Here is a 22,714-nt window from a genome sequence, read left to right as displayed (position 1 = left end):
AGACCAGCCTGGCCAACATGGCAAAACCCCTTCTCTATTAAAAATACAAAAATGAACTGGGTGTGGTGGTGGGCGCCTGTTGTCCCTACTATTCAGGAGGCTGAGGCAGGAGAATCACTTGAGCCCTGGAGGAGGAGGTTGCAGTGAGCCAATATCAAGCCACTGCACTCCAGCCTGGGCAACAGACTCAGTCTCAAAAAAAAAAAAAAAAAAGAAAAAACAGAAAAAAAAAGTGGCCAACGAGTTGAAGCATAGTGATGAAGAGGGGAGGGGAACGGTGTTGGATTGAGAGCCTGTGTGAACGCTGTATGTGACATGCAGGCACCTGGCCAACCAGGAAGAGGTGGCTGGAATAGTCCTCCGGATCTTCCTGCCAAGCTGTGTGCCCCCACTCAGTTCTGCAGTGCTTCTGAGGACCATGCTTTTCTCACACACACACAAAGGCACTCTATAAGCTAAAGAAACTCTGGGTCTGAAAGCAGATCATGTGGGACTGTGCAGGCCAGCGACGAGGGTTTGCAATGGAGGGTTTTAAGTAAAAGTGACATGACCCTTTTTAAGTTTAAGTAAGATCCCTCTGGGGCCAGGTTCGGTGACTCATGCCTGTAATTCCAGCACTTTGGGAGGCCGAGGCGGGTGGATCACCTGAGGTCAGGAGTTCGAGACCAGCCTGGCCAACATGGTGAAACCCCATCTCTACTAAAAATACAAAAAAATTAGCTGGACATGGCGGGCGCCTGTAATCCCAGCTACTCAGGAGGCTGAGGCAGGAGAATCGCTTGAATCCATGAGGTGGAGGTTGTAGTGAGCCGAGATGGAACCATTGCACTCCAGCCTGGGTGACGACAGGGAAAACTCCATCTCAAAAAAAAAAAAAATCCCTCTGATGAACGGGTCAACAAAATATGGTCCGTGTATGCAACAGAATATTAGGCAATCTTTAAAAGGAAGGAGATTTTGACACATGCTACAACATGGATGAACCTTGAGGACATTTTGCCAAGTTAAACAAGCCAGTCACAAGAGAAAAATACTGTATGATTCCACTTACATGAAGTATTAATGTAGTCAAAATCACAGAACCTGGGCCGGGTATGGTGGGTCACATCTGTAATCCCAACACTTTGGGAGGCCGAGGCAGGTGGATCACTGGAGCCCGGGAGTTTAAGCCCAGCCTGGGTAACATGGTGAAACCCCATCTCTACAAAAAAAAAAAAAAAACAGAAAAAAAAGTAGCTGGGTGTGGTTGTGTGCACCTGCAGAGAATACCTTGAGCCTGGGAGGGGAAGTCACAGTGAGCCGAGACTGAGCCACTGTACTCCACCCTGGGCGACAGACAGAGTTTGACTCTGCTGCCCAGAGTGGAGTGCAGTGGTACAGTCTTAGCTCCCTATACCCCAACCTCTGCCTCCCAGGTTCAAGTGATTCTCTGGCTTCACCCTCCCGAGTAGCTGGGATTACACGCGCCCGCCACCACGCCCAGCTAATTTTTATATTTTTAGTAGAGACAGGGTTTCACCTTGTTGACCAGGCTGGTCTTGAACTCCTGACTTTGTGATCTGCCCGCCTCAGCCTCCCAAAGTGCTGTGATTACAGGCGTGAGGCACCGCGCCTGGCCTCGCTTGAACGTACTTAATGCTACTGAACTGTACCTTAAAAATGATTAAGATGGTGATTTTTATCTTATATATATTTTATCACAATAAAAAGAAAGATCCCTCTGACTGCTATGTGGAGTAGGAACTAGGGGCGCATGAAGCAGAAGAGGCCAGAGTGGAAGCATGACAATGTCTAAAGAAGCCATGGGGACTTAGACCAGGTGGTCACCATAGACGGGAGAGCTGTGGACAGCTTTTGACTCTATTCTGAAGACAGAACCAATAGGACCCGATGACAGATTGCATGCGGCGGGTGATGAAAAAGTGGAATTGGCTGGGCATGGTGGTTCATGCTTGCAATCACAGCACTTTGGGAGGCCGAGGAGGCAGATCACTTGAGGCCAGGAGTTCGAGACCAGCCTGGCCAACACGGCTGGTCATCTCTAATAAAAATACAAAAATTAGCTGGGCATGGTGGTGCACGCCCGTAGTCCCGGCTACTCAGGAGGACGCGGCACGAGAATCGCTTGAGACTGGGAGTCGGAGGTTGCAGTGAGCTGTGATCTCACCACTGCACTCCAGCCTGTGGGACAGAGCCAGACCACGTATCAAAAAACAAAACAAAACAAACAAAAAAAGAATCAAGGGCTGCTTTTCTATTTTTGGCCTGAACATTTGGGTGAATGATGGACTTGCTTTCTAAGATGATGGAGTAATGGGAAGGAACAAGTTTCTTCACAAGGTAGGGGAGGGAGTGAAAAATTCTCTACTGTCCACCTTAGGTTTGAAATGCCTATTAAGAAATCCAAGTGGAGATGTCAAGTAGGCCATCGGATGTGAGTGGGAAGAAGATCACCATGTTCCAGGAGCAGAAAGGAGGCATGACTGGAACTCATTAAACACGAGGAGAAGACAGGGGGTAGATAGGTGGGCCAGGGCATGTTAGGCCACCATAGGCAAACTGGTCACAAGGTTCTGAGTCAACCACTCATCGCGTGTGAAACCTGGGGCAAGTTGTTCATTTATGAATATGGTAAGAGGAACAACCTCCATGTAATGAATGCTTGTTATGGGTAAGCCACTGTCTTCCTTTTTATGGAGCAGTCTTCGGATCAGCCGGGGAGGTGGGGGAGGGGAGGGGGAGTCTCTTATTCTTCTTGTACAGAGGAGGAAATACGCCGCGGGCTGAGGTAGGGCTTGTATGAGCCATAATCAGGTCTGGAACTGTCTGGATAAAGGGCGTCAGCTGATCTCTTAGGATGTCTGTCTTCTTCACAGTCCTGAGATGCAGAAACTGAGGCCTCAGGACGGGGAAGTAGTCTGTCCAATGGGGCAGAGCGAGGACGCGCGGCAGGTAGCGCTGTCCCCCAGTTCACACCAGGAAAAACTGAGGCTAAAGAGAGGGCGGTGTCCTGTCCAGCTTCACACAGGAAGAGCCAAACCGAGGCCCCCGCGCTGGCCCCCTCCTGAACCACCGCCCACCCCGGAACAGGAGGGCAGCACGCTCACGTCCTGATTCCTGGCACCGACATCGGCTCTTAAATTCTGCCCGGGTGGAGAGTGAGGACACACACACAAAAAAAGCGATCCGTAGTCAAGGAGACGTAGCCTGCACTCCTGATTGGCGCAGAACTCTAGCTTGGTCTCCTCCTCCTCTTCGCTTGCCAGCTTCTAGAGCTCTGGAGGCCCCACCTCCCAAATGCCCGGCGGTGCCCGACCTCCCCTAATCTCCACAACAGCGCCGCCATGGCTCCTCCTACTCCTCCCTCTTTTTTTCCTCGGCACGTCTGCGCATGCCCAGGGCCCGCGCGCAGACTACTGGGAAGCCTCCTCGTGCATTCTGGGAAATGTATTCCAAAGCCTGACGCGTTCAGAGAGCCCGCGACACTTGCGCCGTCAAGGCCCAATAGGCCGCAGACGACGCTTTCGTGCATCTTGGGAAATGTAGTTCCAGTGTTGGGGAAGACGCCATGCGGTGACAAACAAGGGTGAGCGGGTCCCCACGGCGAGGGCCAATGGGCAGCTGCCTTTGCCGCGATGCTTCCTGGGAGTTGTAGTTCGGCTTGAGGCCGGGGCCGCATGGGGAGTTGTTGGGCAGAACGAGCGACTCGGAGTATGGGATTGGGGGAGGGGGACGGGGGGGGGGGGGGGTTGGTGTTTGGCGCAAAGCCTGCTGGGGCATGGAGTCCCAGTGAGCTTTGTGCGCATGTGCGGGGAGGTGAGGGGCTTGGGGGGCATCGCCTGAGAGAGTGAGGTGAGCTAGGGGGGAAGGAGGGAGGGATCGGAGGGGGGCGGTTGGACGAGGGAGGGACCAGCGGTTGGACGGGAAGAGGGGCGCCGGGGCCCTCAGGAGGGAGAGATGGGAGAGATGGGAGACTTGCGGGGAGGGGAGGAGAAGGGGGCTGAGTGATGGGGGAGGGGCTGGGAGAGAGAACTAGAGGGGGAGGGACTTGGAGAGGGGGAGGGGTGGATAGTGGGAGGGGGTCGTAGATCCTCGTGGATCCTTGTGGATCCTGAACGCGGGAGAGAGAAACTGAGGGAGAGGACGGGGGAGGGGCGGGACAGGGGAGGGACAGATGGGGGAGGGAAGGGGGAGGGACAGGTGGGGGAAGGGAAGGGGACCCAAGCAGGGGTGGGCTGTGAGATGAAAGCGGAGTGGGAAGCTGGACCCTACAAAGGAGTCTGGGGGCGCCGGGACCGGACCCCTTCGGAAAGGTTTGCGGGCAGGGGCTTCCGGGGACGATGGTTATTGTTGTAACGTAGATACAGTGCAGGTGGCTCTTTTTGTGCGCTGCTTCTACAAGTGCAACTTTTACAGAGTTGTGAGATTCCTGAAGATAACTCGTTGAGGAGCATCTGCCTTTTTAGCTTGTTGCAAGGCATTATTACCTTCGGTAATATGTGTAAAGTGCTTAGAAACTGTTTATTGTCATCTGAAGTTGACCCCCGCCACCTCTACCCCAGTCAGGATGAGTCACCCTCGTCTATATCCATCTTAATGCCTATTCCAATGTATACTTAGTATTTTAATCTGTGTGCGTGTTCACAGCAGTGTCCCCTGGGCACCTTGCAGGAAACCTTCGACAAAGTAACCCTAAGTCTGACTGGACACTTACCAGCCAGGTGTGGTTCTCAGCACTTTTGTTTTCCATCACTTTACAGTCAGCGAAATGGAGATACAGTGTATTACAAAAGGTACCTTGTACCTTGTCCAAGGACACAGAACTGGTAGGAGGCAGAGCTGGAATTTGCCCCAGAGCCTTTGTGCTGTAGGTAAATATTTGTCCAGTGGGCTAGCGGCTCTCAACCAGGAGTGGTTTTGTCCCGCAGGGGACATGTGGCAATGTCTGGAGACTTTTATTTGTTTTTCCAACCTTGGAAGTGCTGCTGGCATCTCATGAAAAGAGGCAGAGATGCTGGTAGACATTGTGTGTTGCACAGGATAGCCTCCCACAACACAAGTGCCATTAATGTCGAGGTTGGGAAACTCCGGAGTAGACAAACCGGTCTTTGTTGAGCACCTACTCTTTGCAGGCTGCTTCTAACTCCTGCTCCCAGCAGCCTCTTGAGAGGAGGGAGCTATTGTTAGCCCTGTGTCACAGGTGGAGAAATGAAGCACAGAGAGGGCAAGTCACACGTCCACAGTCACACTGCTGATGAGTGGCAGAGCTGGAAGTTGAAGCCAGGCAGCCAAGCTCCACAGCCTCTCAGCCATGATATTAGCCCAGCATGCGTGGGTGCTGGCGCCGGGGTACTGGGTGGAACTGGTGTGGACTCTGGAGTCACATCTGGGTCCCATTTGTGGCTTCCTCACTCTCTGAGCATCTCCCTATGGTATAAGGGGACCCCTCTCCCCAGCTCACAGGTCTGTTGGGAAGGTTGGGTGGGGCAGGATAAGACACTAGCCACTCAGTGGCTGTCTTCGAGGCATCCAGGGTGCCTGGCTCAGGGCTGGACTGTGCTTTGCGGACACAGACAGCTAGGCAGCAGGGTTACAGCTGTTGAATGCACATAGCACAGGGCACTTATTGGACGGTAGGGTGGATTTACATGGTGGGATGCCCTTACTTAACAGCACGTGCTTTCCTGGGTGCAGGCCCTCTGCTGGGTGGCCCCAGGGACCCTGAGAAGAGTTGGACTTGGTCACTGCCCCAAAGAGCTCATTTTCTGGACAGCCCCGGGCATAGTGACCTGTGATCACCTCTGAGGTTGCAAACAGGGTCAGCCTGATGGCCTGTGGCCTTGCTCTCTGGCAGAAATTCCTCCTTAGTCCCAGAGAGATCTTTTTTTATAGCAGAGCAGGCCTCTGTGTGGCTTTTGAGACTTGCATCTGGCCTGGGTCTTCCGATAAGCCTTTCTGCCTGCTCTCGGGTTCATCAGTCCTTAAACTGATGGATGGGTGGGGTGGGAGGTGATGCCGTGGCCTGTCTGTGGAGCCAGACAGATGTGGATGTGTGAGTCCAGGCCCTGCCACATGTTAGCTGAGTGACTTTGGATAAAACATCTCCCCTTGCTCCATCTGCAACTTGGGGGTAGTAACACCAACGTCATGGGATTGATCAGCCTGTAAAGTTTGTTGAGTGCTAGCCAGAATGCTGGGGTTGGAATGCGTAGTCTCTTGCCCGCAGGGAGCTTGAATTGTAGTGAAGAAAGTCAGCAGACAGGTATCGTAACACTAGATCTTGTTAAATGCTAAAAGAAAACTAATAAAGGTGACATGTTAGCAATTGGGGGAAGGGCATGTGGGTGCAGCATTGGGGGGCAGTGATCTGGGGAGGCTCTCCAAGGGGGGAATAATTGCATTGAGGCCTCCGTCATGAGAAGGAGTCAGGTAAGCAAAGATCAGGGGGAAAAGAGTGCCAGGGGGAGGCAGTAGCAGGTGCAGAGGCCCTGAGGTGGGCACTGGCCTTCAGTCCGAGAAGATAGAAAGTGAGCCAGACCGGGCACAGTGGCTCACTCCTGTAATCCCAGCACTTTGAGAGGCTGAGGTGGGAGGATCACTTGAATCCAGGAGCTTGAGACCAGCCTGCGCAATATAGTGAGACCCTGTCTCTACCAAAAATATAAAAATTAGCTGGGTGTGTTGGTGCCTGCCTGTGGTTCCAGCTACTCGGGAGGCTGAGCCAGGAGGATGGCTTGAGCACGGGAGGTTGGGGCTGCAATGAGCTGAGAAGTCACACCACTGCACTCCAGTCTGAGCGACAGAGAGAGACCCTGTCTTTAAAAAAAAAAGGAAAAAGAAAAGGGGAGCCATTGTGACTGGAGGACAGAGAATCCGGGAGCGGGCAGAGATGAGAAAGTAGGGCCGGGCTGCATGGTCTCATGGCCATAGTAAGGAATTTGGGTTTTGAGCATCACAGGAAGCAGTTGGAGGGTGTTGAGCAAGGAAGTGACAGGGATTTACAGTGAAAAAGTTTTTGTGATCACTGTGGAGTGATTTGACTCTAGGTGGCGAGAGCAGGCAGACACTGGGTTCTTGTGGCAGGCGTCCCAGCAATGACATGACGTTTGTGGTTAGTGACATGGCGGTCAGGAGCCCAGGCTTTGGTTGTATCAGGAGGAAAATGGTCTGAACCCAGACTTCCTCTCAGACCCCGCTGGCTAGAAGCAGATGACGTGCCCACCCGCTTCCTTGTGGTCAAGGGGACTTTGCCGTAGTTCCTCATGATACAGGTCAAGCTGCCGTAATGAAGAGAACCCAAGTACAGGGCCCCATATAGGACAGAACTGATTCTTTTCTCCCGTAATACTCCAGAGGTGTTCTGGGGCGGGCTGGCGCCTGAGCCCCATGGGGTCATCAGGGTCCCTTCTGTCCTGATCTTCCAGTGTCCTTGAGGCCAGGGACCCGCAATCTTTTCCTGTAAAGAGCCAGCAAATAACTGTCTTGGACTCTGTGGACAGCCTTGCAGGCTCCCCAGGCCCTGTCACAGCCACTCAGTAGCTCCAAGGTGGCTGTGGTCAGTGCATGAGTAAGTGAGCACGGATGTGTGCCACTGAGACCTAAGTGAAACAGGCTGCAGGCCAGATTTGGCCCACCAGCTCGGAGACCACTGTTTTCCAAATGTTTTGAAGTCAGGACTCCTTTCTGCCTTCAAAATTACTGAAGACCCTAACATGCTTTTATTGATGGGAGTCATATCTATTGTTACATATCACAGTAGAAACTGAAATAGAACATTTTAAAGTATTTATTAATGCATTTAAAAATGGCAATCATGGCTGGGCGCGGTGGCTCACGCCTGTAATCCCAGCACTTTTGGAGGCCGAGGCAGGTGGATCACTTGAGGTCAGGAGTTTGAGACTAGCCTGGCCAACCTGGCGAAACCCCGTTTCTACTAAAAATACAAAAATTATCCGGGCGTGGTAACGTGCATCTATAATCCCAGCTACTCGGGAGGCTGAGGCAGGAGAATCACTTGACCCCGGGAGGCGGAGATTGCAGTGAGCCGAGATCGCACCACTGTACTCCAGCCTGGGCAACAGAGTGAGACTCCGTCTCAAAACAAAAATTAAAAAAAAAATAGAGACAGGAGAGCTCACTGCCTTTCTCTGCTCTCCGCCACGGGAGGACACCAAAGGAGACCATCCACAGCCTGGAAGAAATACTCACCAGAACCCGTCAGTACTGACACCCAGATCGCAAATTCGCAGCAGAAGGGACTGGGACAGGCTGTCATAGAGGAGCTCCATGGACTGAACTGCTTAAACATGAGCTTATTTCTCAGTTCTGGGGGCGGGAAGCTCAGAATGCTATCATGGTCAGTTCCTGGTGAGGGCCTCTGCCAGGCTGCAGGCGGCCTCCTTGCTGTGTGCTCCTGTTGGCAGAGATGGACAGAGTCCCAGTGTTCCTTCCTCTTACAAGGCCACAGTCCTATTAGGCCCAGCCCTTGTGACCTCAGTTAACCTTCATTACCAGCTAAAAGCTCCCATCTCCAAATACAGTCACACTGGAGTGAGAGCTTCCAAGGGACCCTGACAACCCCATGGGGCTCAGGCGCCAGCCCGCCCCAGAACACCTCTGGAGTATTACGGGATAAAAGAATTTTCGGGAACAAATTCCGGCCACAGCAGTTAGTTGGGGTGGCTTCTGAGTAGGCTGCCAAGCGTCTGCTGCCAGGGTATGGGGGGCACTGTCCCACAAGTCCAGTGAGGGTGGTGCTGATGGTGACCCGCTACTGCCAGGCCTGCTGCAAGCTCTTCCCGTGTTTTCTGGTTGAATTCTCAGGACAGGCTGTGGGAGAACTGCAGGACTGAGGCACAGAGGCCCAGGATCCACCACGGGGCCCAGCCTTGACTTGGCTCCCTGGGATCCCAGGAAGGGCACGCCCTTTCCGCACCACCTGAGTGAGCGCGGCCCCCTCACAGAGACCTCTTTGCCTCCTGGGCCAGGCGGGGCAGGTAAGTGCTTTATCTTACAGGGGAAACCGAGGCACAGAGGCCGGGCCTATCCTGGGTACGTGGGCGGCTCAGAAGCGCGGGTCCCAGGCTGGGTGCCATGGCTCACGCCTGTTGTAATCTCAGCACTTTGAGAGGCCGAGGCGGGCGGATCACCTGAGGTCAGGAGATGGAGACCAGCCTGGCCAACATGGCGAAACCCCGTCTCTACTAAAAATACAAAAATTAGCCAGGCGTGGTGGCGGGTGCCTGTAATTCCAGCTACTTGGGAGGCTGAGGCAGGAGAATCGCGTGAACCCGGGAGCCAAGATTGCAGTGAGCCGAGATCCGCCACTGCACTTCTGCCTGGGGGAAAGAGCGAAACTCCGTTTCAAAATAATAAAAAGTGAAAAAAAGGAGCGTGGGTCCCAGTGTGAGTCTGGGCACCGTGGGCAGGGGTCTCGGTGGTCGGGGGTCTCACTGGCCTGTTCCCTGCAGGCGCTGCGGTCCGGGAGGCCCCATGGAGGTGGCGGTGCCCGTGAAGCAGGAGGCCGAGGGCCTGGCGCTGGACTCCCCGTGGCACCGCTTCCGCCGCTTCCACCTGGGCGACGCGCCGGGCCCGCGCGAGGCCCTGGGGCTGCTCCGCGCCCTGTGCCGGGACTGGCTGCGGCCCGAGGTGCACACCAAGGAGCAGATGCTGGAGCTGCTGGTGCTGGAGCAGTTCCTGAGCGCGCTGCCCGCCGACACGCAGGCCTGGGTGTGCAGCCGGCAGCCGCAGAGCGGTGAGGAGGCGGTGGCCCTGCTGGAGGAGCTCTGGGTGAGCCTGGCGGGGCTGCAAGCGGGGAAGGGAGCGGGGAGGGCAGCCGGGAAGCCACCAGGAAGCCCACGGAGGAGCACCGCTGAACCCCTGACAACCAGTGTGCCTCACGGTGGGTAGGCTGCGGCACAGCGTGGAGGGCCAGTCCACATGGGGCGCCTCCGTCCCAACACCAGCTGCAAGTCAGGAGGGCCCCAGGACCCTGGCATACTTGCGAGTTCTCTAGAAGGACTCACAGATGTGTTCACGGTCACGGCTTATCACGGAGAAGGACGCGCTGGAAGCAGCTGGGAAGAGGGCCAGGAAGGTTCCAGGGAGAGCAGTTACCGGCTGTCCTCTCCCGGCACTCCGCCCGCACGCAGGGAGCGTTGCCAGCCAGGGACGCTCCTCAAACCCTGGTGTCCCGGGTTCTCACTGGGGACTTCTCCCCGCTCTGTGTGGCTGACCTCAGCCTCCAGCCCCCCGAAAGTCAAGGATACTCCGGCCCAAACTCCACCTCAAATCCATCTTGCTGTTGGGCTGGCCTGAGGCCCCGGGGCAGGCAGACCTTCCTCATGCGGGATGCTCCAAGGGCTCAGAGATGACTTCCCAGGGTGGAGGGCAAAGCCAGGCCTCTCTCTGGGCAGGTTTGGTTGCTTGACCGCACGGCAGGCAAGGGCCGACTTACGTTCTGGGTGAAGGCTTGGTGCACAGCCACACCCATCCACTCACGTCACCTGGGGCTGATGCTGGCCACCGTGAGGTGCACAGCCACACCCATCCACTGAGGTCACCTGTGGCTGACTCTTGCCACCGTGAGGTACACAGCCACACCAATCCACTCATGTCACCTGTGGCTGACGCTGGCCACCGGGAGGTGCACAGCCACACCCATCCGCTCACGTCACCTGGGGCTGACTCTTGCCACCGTGAGGTGCACAGCCACACCCATCCACTCACGTCACCTGGGGCTGACGCTGGCCACTGTGAGGTGCACAGCCACACCCATCCACTGGCGTCATCTGGGGCTGATGCTGGCCACCATGAGGACCACAGAGGGCCCAAGGAGCTGGAAACGTTGACTGCCTGGCCCCGTTGGGGAAGCTGCCAGCCTGGCTTAGAGTCCTGTCCCCGGGGGGATGTGTTATGTGAGCCGCAGACGCCATCTTAAGTGTTCTAGTCACCACATTAAAAAAAGGTGAATTTACTTCATGGACCCCAATGTATTCAAAATACCGTCCTTTCAGTAGTGGCACTCTCCCTTGGCTGGTGGCTGCTGTGTGGGGCCTTGGTGATAGCGGCAGGCAGCCACGCAGAGACCTCTGATAAGAGTGGTCCAGGCCGCGGGAGCAGCCAGTGCAACGGCCCTGAGTGAGGGGGTGTTTGCGCGAGGCCTGAGTCCCCAGTGGCAGGAGGGTGAAGAGTCAGAGCGGCCGGGTGTTCCTCGTAAGTGCGTACCGAGTGCCTGCTGGGTGCTGGGATGTAGCAGCAGAGAGGTGGCATCTCAGTGAGGCAAAGCAAGCAAAACCTTCAGTCCACGGCAGCCGGGCGTCCTTCCTTTCTTCCAGAGGGAGCAGCTCCTGTCAAGGCTGCCAGTGGCCTCGTCCATCTCCCTTCTCAAGCAGCCTGACCAGCCCCCAAACACTCCCCCCTCTTATTGTCTGGGATGCAGCTCACCCCTCCTCTGCTCCCACCTCCTGGCACCTCTGTGCCGGCTCTGGCTTCTCCATCCTCACCCTCCTTCTGGGTCATTGTTCCCGAAAGTAGGTTGTAACAAATCGCAGACCCAGCAGCTTACAAATCACACAAGTCTGTTACGGTTCTGGAGGTCAGAAGCCCAAAATGGTTTGGACTCATGGCCCAAAATCGAGATGTCTGCAGAACCACGTCCCTTCTCAAGGCTCCAAAATCAAGGTGTTGTCTGCAGAGCCACGTCTCTTCTCAAGGCTCTAGGAGAGAATCCGTTTTGGGCCTTTTCCAGCACCTGGAGGCTGCCCGCATTCCTTGGCTCATGGCCCTTCCTCCATCCTCAGAGTGCTGCACTCCGACCTCTGCTTCCAGCCCCCTTCACTCCTCTGACCTTGACCCCCTTAGGTCCCATGGTCACTTCTTTTATTTATTTATTTATTTTACTTTAAGTTCTGGGATACATGTGCTGAACATGCAGGTTTGTTACATGTGCCATGAAGGTTTGCTGCACGTACCAACCAGTCATCTAGGTTTTTTTTTTTTTTTTTTTTTTTTTTGAGACGGAGTCTTGCTCTGTAGCCCGGACTGGAGTGCAGTGGCCGGATCTCAGCTCACTGCAAGCTCCGCCTCCCGGGTTCCCGCCATTCTCCTGCCTCAGCCTCCCGAGTAGCTGGGACTACAGGCGCCCGCCACCTCGCCCGGCTATTTTTTTTTTTGTATTTTTAGTAGAGACGGGGTTTCACCGTGTTGGCCAGGATGGTCTCGATCTCCTGACCTCGTGATCCGCCCGTCTCGGCCTCCCAAAGTGCTGGGATTACAGGCTTGAGCCACCGCGCCCGGCCGTCATCTAGGTTTTAAGTCCCACATGCCTCAGGTGTTTGTCTTAATACTGTCTCTCCCCTTCCCCCATCCCCCAACATCCCCCAACAGGAACTGTGTGATGTTCCCCTCCCTGTGGCCATGTGTTCTCATTGTTCAGCTCCCACTTCTGAATGAGAGCATGCGGTGTTTGGTTTTCTGTTCCTGTGTTAGTTTGCTGAGGATGACAGCTTCTAGTTCATCCATGTCCCTGCAAAGGACATGAACTCATTCCTTTTCATGGCTGCATAGTATTCCATGGTGTACTGTGGTCATATCTTAGGATGCCTGTGATGACATTGGGCCCATCAGGATAGTTCAGGAGAGTTTCCCCATGTCAGTGCTTAACTCCCTCCCGTCTGCAGAGTCCCTGTTGCCCTGAGACATCAGGTGACAGGTTCTGGGGATCAGACCATGTACGTCTCTGGGGCCATTATTCTGTCTGCCATAGAGGTGAGGTCAATGCAAGGTGAAGTGGGAGTGGAATAGAACTAACATGGAATCCGTTAGCCTCGGGGTTGCGCCCTATCCAGTTTCCATGACTCCTCAGAACAGGACGTGGCACATGGGTGCTGTCTAGGTAGATTTCAGCCACTGTTATTACTCTGAGCTCATGCCATCTGTTTCATTGGCATTAAAATGTTCTTTCAGGAAAAGATGGTAAAAGTAGGTGGTGGTTATTGTTGCTTTTAATGTATATATCTTGCAAAATAAAAAAAAAAATCTTCCATTCAGGGATGTAGTGAGAGTTCTATTGGTTCAGTGAATCTAAAAGTTCGGAAATCGCTGGGCTCCAGGGCCATCAGGACTCTCCTGCGCTCTCTCTGCTTGCTCCGAGGCAAACCTCTCACTGTGGCTCTGGGATGTCTTTAGCATCTCTCTTGTATTTGTTACTCTCGTTTTAATGAGAGCAGATCTCAGGCTCAGAGCCTTCTTCTATCAGTGTCCACGTGGACTGGAATAACACTGCTGTGAGTGATTGAATTGCCCGCGGCCTCTCTCTCTGGCACAGGATACTGGCTTTCCACTTCCGGCAATGATACAACATGGTCTTAAGTCAGTGTTATTTTAGTTTTAGGTAAAAGTAAAGAAGAGCAGTAAGAGCCCAGGCAATAGCCATTGCAACTGACGGTGGTGTAGAGACAGCTGACATCTGGGGGCGCTACTGTGCATTGGGGTTTCTCGGCATCTGGTCTGTGGGTCCCTGCCTGTCCTCAGAGTTTTCACTGAGGCGTTGCACGATGAGAAAGAGAGGACAGCCGAGGAGAGGCTCCTGTGCTGGTAGAATGTGGTAGAACTCACCTGGTAGCTTTTAAAAAATACTGTCGGCCGGCGGCCACAGTGGCTCATGCCTGTCATCCCAGCACTTTGGGAGGCCAAGGTGGGCGGATCACCTGAGGTCAGGAGTTCAAGACTAGTGTGGCCAACATGGCGAAACTGTGTCTCTACTAAAAATATGAAAATTATCTGGGCGTGGTGGCACATGCCTGTAATCCCAGATACTCACGAAGCTGAGGCCGGAGAATCGCTCGAACCCAGGAGCTGGAGATTGCAGTGAGCCAAGGTTGCACCATTGCACTCCAGTCTAGGAGACAGAGTGAGACTCTGTCTCAAAAAAATATGTTGCCAGGATTTTACTTTCAGATTTGAAGATGTGGTTATGAGGTGAGTGGGGCCTCAGATTCAGTAATTTTTTAACTGAATGTCTCCATTCTCCTGTTGAAGGACATTTGGGTTGATTCCAGTTTGTTTGTTTGTTTGGATAGAACTGGTTTACGTCTCTGAATACATTTCTGTGTGAACAGACATTTTCATTTATCTAGGGTAAGCGCCCAGGAGTGCAGTTGCTGGGTCATGTGACATCTTACTGTTTGGGCTGCTGAAACAAGGTACCGTAGGCTGCTGGCTGAAAACAAAGGGAATGTATTTCTCACAGTTCTGTAGGCTGGAGAGTTTGAGATCAAGGCCGACTCAGTGTTTGGTGAGGGCCTCTTGCTGGTTCACAGACAGTGCCTTCCTGCTGTGTCCTCACATGGCAGAAGGGGTGAGGGGATTTCTTTGGGGTCTTAGAAGGGCACTAATCCCATTCATGAGGGCTCCCCCTTCATGACCTAATCGCCTCCCAAAGACCCCATGTAATCTCATTATCTTCAGGGTTAGGGTTTCAACATAAGAATTTGAGAGGCATACAAACATTTGGTCTGCAGCAAAGTCTTCCGGCCATTTTCAGAGTGGGTTGTTTTCTTGCCCTTGAGATTCGTTCACGTTATTCTGAATGCATCCTTTGCCAACTATTAGACTTTCACATTTTTTTAAAAAGTGCCTCATGACCTGTGTGAGCCACCGGGGTTGGGAACCACCAATGAGAGAGAGCCCATCGGCCGGGCGCAGTGGCTCAAGCCTGTAATCCCAGCACTTTGGGAGGCCGAGACGGGCGGATCACGAGGTCAGGAGATCGAGACCATCCTGACTAATGCGGTGAAACCCCGTCTCTACTAAAAAAAAAAAAAAACACAAAAAACTAGCCGGGCGAGGTGGCGGGCGCCTGTAGTCCCAGCTACTCGGGAGGCTGAGGCAGGAGAATGGCGTAAACCCGGGAGGCGGAGCTTGCAGTGAGCTGAGATCCGGCCACTGCACTCCAGCCTGGGCGACAGAGAGAGACTCCGTCTCCAAAAAAAAAAAAAAAAAAAAAAGTGAGCCCATCATCCAGGAGGGGGCAGACTCTTCCATTCGGGGGAGAACAGGGGACATTTGGGAATCACGGGCTGCATGGTTCTAAGGACTGTTCCATCTCCTCAGAGTCTAGCGGACTTAGAGAAACCCCCTCCTGGCTATGTTGGCTTGTGGAGTTCGCTTATGATTTTTTTTATGGTCCAGCCCCAGCTGGAGTGTAGTCTCATGTAGCATCATGTGGGTTGGGGCCTTGTCTTGTTCAGCGATGTGTCCCTGGAGCTCAGGATGGTGCTGGGCACATAGTAGGTGCTACAAAAATACTCGTTGAGGGAGTGGCTACCCCTTCCCAGCCTCCTCTTCTCCTGCTCTGGAGGGAATGGCTAACCCTTCCCAGCCTCCTCTTCTCCTGCTTTGAAATACAGGGTTTGACAGGAAGACCAGGATATGGTCGCCTTCCTCACTTCTGTGGAGAGAGAATCTGATCTGCCCAGAAAGATGGAATGACCTGGCTGTAGTCACTCAGCATCTGGCCTCAGGCACACAATAGGGAAAGGGGATAGTTTGAGACAGATGGGGGCAGGGCGTCTGCCAAGCGGGGAAATGCAGAGAAAAGCCAGTGGGGTAGGCCTGGGAGGCGGGGAGAGGCAGCTGTAGCCAGTACCCGGTTAGCTTGACAGGAAATGCCCCAGTCAGCCTGCGTCTCAGGTCAGAGTTGTAGGGGAGGCCGTGGGGCTCCAGAGGCAGCCAGGAGCACAGGAAAATAGCACAGGGTAGCTGTTCAATGTTAAAGCCAAACTTAGCAGATTTGCAGAGGACAGGTTGATAATCAAACCCCAAGCTCAATATTTGAAAAGAATGGCAGAATAGCGCAAACCTTCAGCAAGTTGACTAGGGGGAAAACAAGAAACAGCACAAACACTGATGGTGGAAGCAAAGCCGGGGATGGAGCGGATTTGACAGCTCTTGAGAACACCGTGTTCAGCGTGCACAATGCATTCGAAGTCCTAGATGAAATGGACAGTTTTCTAGGAAAACATAAATCACCAACATATGCTCATGACGTAGTGGCAGATGTGAGTCTGGAAACCAGAGAGGGGGAGAGCAAAAGGTTATGAAAGACCTTCGCGTACAGAAGGCACTGGGTTCCAGCACTTTATGTGTAAGTTCTGCCAGGCCTCCAAGGAACTGATCATTCTCATCTGTTCTTTTTTTGGGGGTGGAGCCTCACTCTTGTCACCCAGGCTGGAGTGCAGTGGCGTGGTCTCCGCTCACTGCAACCTCCACCTCCCAGGCTCAAGCACTTCTCCTGCTTCAGCCTCCTGCGTAGCTGGGATTACAGGCGTGTGTCACCACGTCCGGCTAATTTTTTTTGTATTTTTAGGAGAGACGGTGTTTCTCCATGTTGGCCAGGCTGGTCTTGAACTCCTGCCCTTATGATCCGCCTACCTCGGCCTCCCAAAGTGCTGGGATTACAGGCGTGAGCCACCATGCCAGCTTCATCTTCTCATCTTTCACACAAACTTCCAGAACACAGGGAAGGTGTTCCCCAGCTCATTGGCAAGGCTGCCACCCCCACCCCACCCCCAACCACCTAACAGGACAAGGACAGCACAGGAAAAGAAGGTTGCAGCCAGTCTCATGGGATCCTCAACAGAACATGGGCAGCTTGATCCTGCAGTGGGTGGACAGGCTGATGTGCTGGGGCAGGTGGAGCTTAGCCCAGATACACGAGGATGCTCCATCCTTAGGAAGTCTCTCAGTTAAAGCACACAGACTTCAAAGCCGACCAGAGTCTCTCAGTTATAAGTACACAGACTTCAAAGCTGGATATGAGTCCTGCCTCCACCTCTTCCAAGCTGGGTGACCTTGGACACGTGTCTGGGTCTCTCAGAACCTTGGCTTCCTCAGCTGCAATTTTGGAATCTGGATTCCTGAGCCCTCCAGGGATGGATGTAAGGAGGGCTCCATCAGGCAGTGTGTTCCTAGCCGTGCCATATTGGCTCCATCAGTCACACACAGGGTCACAGCTTATTACAGAGAAAGGACACAGATGACAACCAGCCAAGGAAAGAGATGCGTGGAACGGGTGGAGGAAGGCTCTGTGCTCGGAGTTTCCAGCTGTCCTCTCGCTGTGGAGTGTGGACGGCGCTAACTCCTCTCGGCAACAACGTGTGACAGCATGCAGGGGAGCTGCTGGCCAGGGACGCTCCCCCGAGCCCAGCGTCCTGGGTGTCGATTGGGGTTGCGTGTGTGGATATGCTGACCTTCTCCTGAGCTGCTGGCCAGGGACGCTCCCCCGAGCCCAGCGTCCTGGGTGTCAATTGGGGTTGCGTGTGTGGATATGCTGACCTTCTCCTCCAGCCCCGGCAGAGGCAGAGCTGATGCACATGGCACAGATCCCCAACCCTGAGTCACACTGTTGGCTCAGCCCACCCAGGTGGTCCAGTGCCCCAGGTGAGCAGACTCTGCCATCAGGCAGTGTGTTCTGGGGGCGTAGACATGACCCTCCCTGGAGCTGAGGGCAGAGGCCAGACCTCTCTGGACAGGGCTGATCCTCACTGCACAGCAGCGGCGTCTTGTCCAGTCTCCACACAGCCCCGCAGGGTCCGTCCCGGGTCCTGGAGTCATCTCAGGGAAGGGAAGCAGCTTGCCCGAGGTGACACAGCTGGTTCAGGGGCAGGGGGATCTGTGGAAAAAACACACTCGAAGTATCTTTTTCTATTCTCAGCATCAGTGACCACAGAAGACGTCTGGGACCAAATGTTGGAGGGGGCGTCCCCTCACATACTGTACAAGCAATCAGCTCTGCAGCAGACGCAAGCTCTAATGCATTTCCAACATGGTCTCCCTGGAGACAGCGCCAGATCCCACAGGTTGAGGGCTCACACCCCAAGACTGGCCCCCCATTTCTGATGCCAGTCACAAGCCCCAGGTTATTTCATCTGTGCTTCCAACTGGCGGGCTGAAAGTCGGGCTCCCGCAGCCGCTCCTCCGGTTCGGTTAATGTGCTAGCGTACCCACAGAACCAGGGAGACGTGTTTACCGATTTATCACCAAGGAGATTTTAACGGATACCGGCGAACAGCCAGATGGAGCGCCACGTGCGTGAGGTCTGGAAGGGTTCCGAGCGCAGGAGCCTCTGTCCCTGTGGACTTGGGGTGCACCATCCTCCCAGCATGAGGGTGAGGTCTGGTTTACTTTGCTGTCCGCCTCCGCGTGTTCAGCTCTCTGGAAGCTCCCTGAACCCTGTCCTTTGGGCCTTTTATGGACACTTGGTTAGAGGCATAATTGAAGCATGGACAGCCATGTAGAAATGCGATTAGATAAAACGGGTGTGATCTAATCCGAGTAGACCGAGCAGGGAAACCTCACAAGGCCTGTGTGTTCAGACCCTTCTTGGCCTCCCTGTTCAGCCTTCTTTCCTCCAGGGTAGGGGCAGGACCCCTTCTGAAGGGGGGTGTTATGGCCACAGTCAGATAAATTAGGTCAGAAAATTTTTTTATGGCCAGAGGTGGGGGAAGATTGAAGTATATTTTTAGTTTTTAAGGCCCGCCTTGCGGAGAAAGAAGAGCAGGTGAAAGTGGGGCAGAAGGTCAGGGAGAGACTTTCTGAGGCCTAAAACTTCCCAGCATTAGAACAAGACTGTAACAAGGGCTGTGGGAGTCATGAGCCAGGAGCCATAGACAGAACCCAATGTAGACATATCACAAAATCACAGGGAGGACTAGGAGCCTGGGGCTGCTCCGTGCTCCCCCCCTTCTGTGTGCCTGGCCCCGCAAGGGGCACCTGTCCCCGCGTGGGTGTGCCCTGGATGTCTCTTCCTGTGGATGATGCCTGGCCAGCATCCCCTGTCTCTGGGACCTCAAACCGGGAAGTTCCCAGAGGAATGGGTAGATCTCAGGCTTTTCTGTGCCCAAGATCTCTGGGAGAACCCCCGGCTGGCACGGCTTCCCGGGCTCCACTCTCAGGTGTGTCGACCCCGGTGCCCTTGAGCTGAGGCCAGGACAGCACCCCTGCCCGGCCTCTGCCTGTGGCCGACAACACACAAGGGTCATGGGAGCCCCGCCAAGGGCCAAGGAGCTGGAGGGTGGTCCAGGGTGGTGCTCTGGGCCTGGGTGAGACTGTGCTGTTCTGACTCTCTGATGGGGCCCCGAGCCCATCACGGTGCCATAGCCAGGTTGGGAGGCACCCAGGATCTAGTCAGCCTTGTGCCAAGCCCCCGTCCCATGCCTCAGCCGCCTGAGTCGCTGGGATTACAGTCATGAGCCGCCACGCCCATGCTCCTGTATCTTGACCCCTTCCTTAGGAAACGTTTTCTTGTCTGTCAGAGTGAGGGCAGATGGTTTGCCCCTGCTGGTTTTTTTTTTTTTTTTTTTTTTTTTTTTTTGAGACAGAGTCTCACTCTGTTGCCCAGGCTGGAGTGGAGTAGCGTGATCTCGGCTCACTGCAACCTCTGCCTCCTGGGTTCAAGTGATTCTCCTGCCTCAGCGTCCCGAGTAGTTGTGATTACAGGTGCGTGGCACCACGCCCAGCTAATTTTTTGTATTTTTAGTAGAGACAGGATTTTACCATGTTGGCCAGGCTGGTCTCGAACTCCTCACCTCGTGATCTGCCCGCCTCAGCCTCCCAAAGTGCTGGGATTACAGGTTTGAGCCACCGCTCCCGGCCTAGGCACTGCTAATTTTCACACCAAGGATTGCTTTATGATCCAGGTACTCCTGTGGCCAAAAAGATTTGAAACAGGGAAAAGGTGTGATGCGTGGCTTAGCTGTCACCGGCACCAGAAGAATTGCCATAAGAATTGCCATCCCCTTCCCTTGGGGATGTGGTTTTGAGGAATGATGTAGTAGGGCAAAGAAACCACAACCAGAGTTGGACTGAAACTTTGGTCTTCCTGGCTGGCGCCATCCTGCTTGGCAGCTGTTCTGCCGTTTCACGCTGAGAAAAGTCGTTTCTGAACTTAGTTTATGTTTTTCCCAAGTTAAAAGCTTATGTATTCTGCATTTTGCTAAGGAGCTAGCACTTTATCCAAAGGGCAGGAAGAAGCTGGTCTGAGACAGGTATATTAGTTATTTCTTGCTTCCTGACAAGTCACCCCAAACTTGGGTGTAAAACAGTAACATCTGTCAGCTCAGAAAGCCTCTGTGGGTCAGGAGTCTGCGAGTGGCTTGGACACGCAGACCTGGCCCAGGGTCTCCTGTGAGGTCACAGTGCAGTGTTGGCCGGGCTGTCATTTGAAGGTTGGCCTCCTGCCAGGGGGTTAGCAGGAGGCCTTGGTTCCTCACCTGTGGGCCTCTCCATGGGGCAGCTTCAGTGTCCCCCAGCATGACTGTGGCTTCCCCCCAGCAGGGATGGGATTCCACAGCTGGTTGACGGTGGTGGGGAGAGGGAGAAATAGAGGCCGACACTCAGGTGTCTGAGTTTAAAACGTGTGCTCTCATTTCAGGGGCCAGCAACCTCCCCTGATGGGTCGTCAGCAACAAGGGCGCCTCAGGACGTGACGCAGGGCCCTGGGGCCACAGCTGGAAAGGAGGACAGTGGGATGGTTCCCTTAGGTGAGCCACTGGCTTCCCTGGTTCTCCCTGCCAGCCCCCAGCACTGGGGATGGGGGTGTTCAGTGAACGATCCTGGCACCAGGATAAGGGCAGACCTGGACCCCAGCCCTTGAGGAGCCCCAGGGTTCGGACCCAGGGGGCGGGCATTGTGGGTGCGGTGGGCCTTGGGGTTGGAGGTCCACCCATCCATCCATCATGCACCCATCTAGCCATCATCCACCCTCCACCTATCCATTTCTTTATCATATACCCACCCATTCACCCATCCATCCCTCTGTCATTCAACCAGGCATCCATCCATCCTTCACCTGTTCCCCCTCACACCAATCCCACCATCCATCTGTCATCCATCCATCATCACCCATCTATCCATCACCCACCCATCCATCCATCTACTCATCTACCCATGCACCCACCGATCCATCATCTGGACGTTCATCCACCCACACATTCATCATCTACCCATCCATCACCCATCCATCCATCTACTTAACCACGCACCCACCCATCCATCGTCTGGACATTCATCCACCCACGCATTCTTCATCTACCCATCCATCGTCTGTACATCCATCATCCGTCTATTCATCCACCCATCATCCACCCACACATTCTTCATCTACCCATCCATCATCCAGCCAGCCAGCCATCAACTATTAAGTATGGGGCATTGACTGTATGCCAGGCACTACTAGGTACGGGGGACACAGGCATGAAGAAGAAGCCCACATCCCAGCCCACATCCCAGCCCTCTTCCCACCCCAATGGTTTCTGCTTTAAGCGTTCCCTCCCTGCCTCCACCCCAGCCTGTGCTGTGCCTGCCCCGCCCTGGTGCAGACCCAGAGCCTGACTCTGTTTCTTTTCCCAGCAGGCACCACCCCTGGGGCTGAGGGGCCGGCGCCTGGGGACTCCCAGGCTGTGCGCCCCTACAAGCAGGAGCCCAGCAGCCCCCCGCTGGCGCCTGGCCTGCCCGCCTTCCTGGCGGCCCCGGGCACCACGTCCTGCCCCGAGTGCGGCAAGACGTCCCTGAAACCAGCTCACCTGCTGCGCCACCGGCAGAGCCACTCGGGCGAGAAGCCGCACGCCTGCCCGGAGTGCGGGAAGGCCTTTCGGCGCAAGGAGCACCTGCGGCGCCACCGCGACACGCACCCCGGCAGCCCCGGGCCCGCGCTGCGCCCTCTGCCCGCCCGTGAGAAGCCCCACGCGTGCTGCGAGTGTGGCAAGACCTTCTACTGGCGCGAGCACCTGGTGCGCCACCGCAAGACGCACTCGGGAGCGCGGCCCTTTGCCTGCTGGGAGTGCGGCAAGGGCTTCGGGCGCCGCGAGCACGTGCTGCGCCACCAGCGCATCCACGGCAGGGCAGCCGCCAGCACGCAGGGGACGGTCGCCCCGGGCCCCGATGGTGGGGGCCCCTTCCCGCCCTGGCCCTTGGGTTAGCCGCCGCCTGGCCCGCGGCGCCTCCCGCCCTTGGTGCTGCCCCCTGGGCCGTCCCTCCTCTCTCCCAGTGCCACTTGTCCTCTTCCCCTCCTCCTCCTTCCCTCCCGCCCACCCTCCTCCACCGCCGCCTCCCTTGTCTGAACTTCCCAACGCCTTCCTCTCTATTCCTTTCCAACTCCTTTTCCCCCAGATTTCACTTTCCTGCTCAGGTCTCACCTCAGCCCCTCTTCTCCCTGATTTCTCGGCCTCTCTCGCTGTGTGAAGGGGCCTCTTCCTAATGTCTCCGCCTTCCCCCACCTTCTCTCTCCTTCGGCCCAGCCTCCCTCACCTTCCTCCATTCCTCTCTCCCTGCCCTTTTCCTGCCTGAAAAGCAGAGGTGAGGACCTGGGACAGGCGAGGAAGAGCTCAGGAGCAGCCACAGGCCAGGCCCCCTTGATGAAGCGGAGGCTGAAGGAAAGGGGTCTGGGTCTTGTCCCTAGGAATTCTCTTCCCGCAGGACAGATTGGGGGGGCAGCGGGAGGCAGCGGCTGATGGCTCTGACAAGTTGAACCCAGGGCGTCCCTGTGGGCTCCTTGATCTCGCTGCTCCCGTGACCCAAAGGCATGGGATGGACAGAGATGCCTGCTCCCATGAAGCTGGTTGGGGATGGCAGTTCACCAGCATCCAGAGAGTAATAAAGTCACTGTGTGTAGACCCGGAGTCTGTGCTCTGTCTGGACTCTGTCTGGAGCAGCT

At 55.0% G+C, this 22,714-nt stretch overlaps 1 protein-coding gene and 1 long non-coding RNA gene across 9 annotated transcripts; both read left to right on the top strand.

Moving 5' to 3' along the window:
* Positions 1 to 3,472: 3,472 nt before the first annotated feature.
* Positions 3,473 to 22,679, top strand: ZNF444 (zinc finger protein 444). Of its 8 annotated transcripts, none has more exons than XM_007998222.3 (5): positions 3,473 to 3,586; positions 8,824 to 8,996; positions 9,471 to 9,789; positions 20,435 to 20,543; positions 21,412 to 22,679. In XM_007998222.3, the coding sequence occupies exons 3-5, from the start codon at positions 9,493 to 9,495 to the stop codon at positions 21,978 to 21,980; spliced, it is 975 nt and encodes a 324-aa protein (XP_007996413.1). In that variant the 5' UTR covers positions 3,473 to 3,586; positions 8,824 to 8,996; positions 9,471 to 9,492; the 3' UTR covers positions 21,981 to 22,679. The 8 variants fall into 8 exon arrangements, with proteins under 8 accessions (XP_007996413.1, XP_007996418.1, XP_007996409.1 ...); XM_007998227.3 differs by lacking the exon at positions 3,473 to 3,586 and adding an exon at positions 3,762 to 3,852 and having other exon boundaries at positions 21,415 to 22,679; XM_007998218.3 differs by lacking the exon at positions 3,473 to 3,586 and adding an exon at positions 3,762 to 3,852.
* On the top strand, positions 9,796 to 16,081 carry LOC140711796 (uncharacterized). The gene is made up of 2 exons (XR_012093078.1): positions 9,796 to 11,987; positions 12,309 to 16,081. It is a non-coding gene; the product is annotated as an uncharacterized lncRNA (long non-coding RNA).
* Positions 22,680 to 22,714: the final 35 nt, after the last annotated feature.

Source organism: Chlorocebus sabaeus, chromosome 6 (assembly GCF_047675955.1).
Source record: "Chlorocebus sabaeus isolate Y175 chromosome 6, mChlSab1.0.hap1, whole genome shotgun sequence".
NCBI classification, from domain to species: Eukaryota; Metazoa; Chordata; class Mammalia; order Primates; family Cercopithecidae; genus Chlorocebus; species Chlorocebus sabaeus.
Note: the sequence above shows the minus strand (reverse complement) of the source record. Positions and strands in the feature narration are given on the sequence as shown.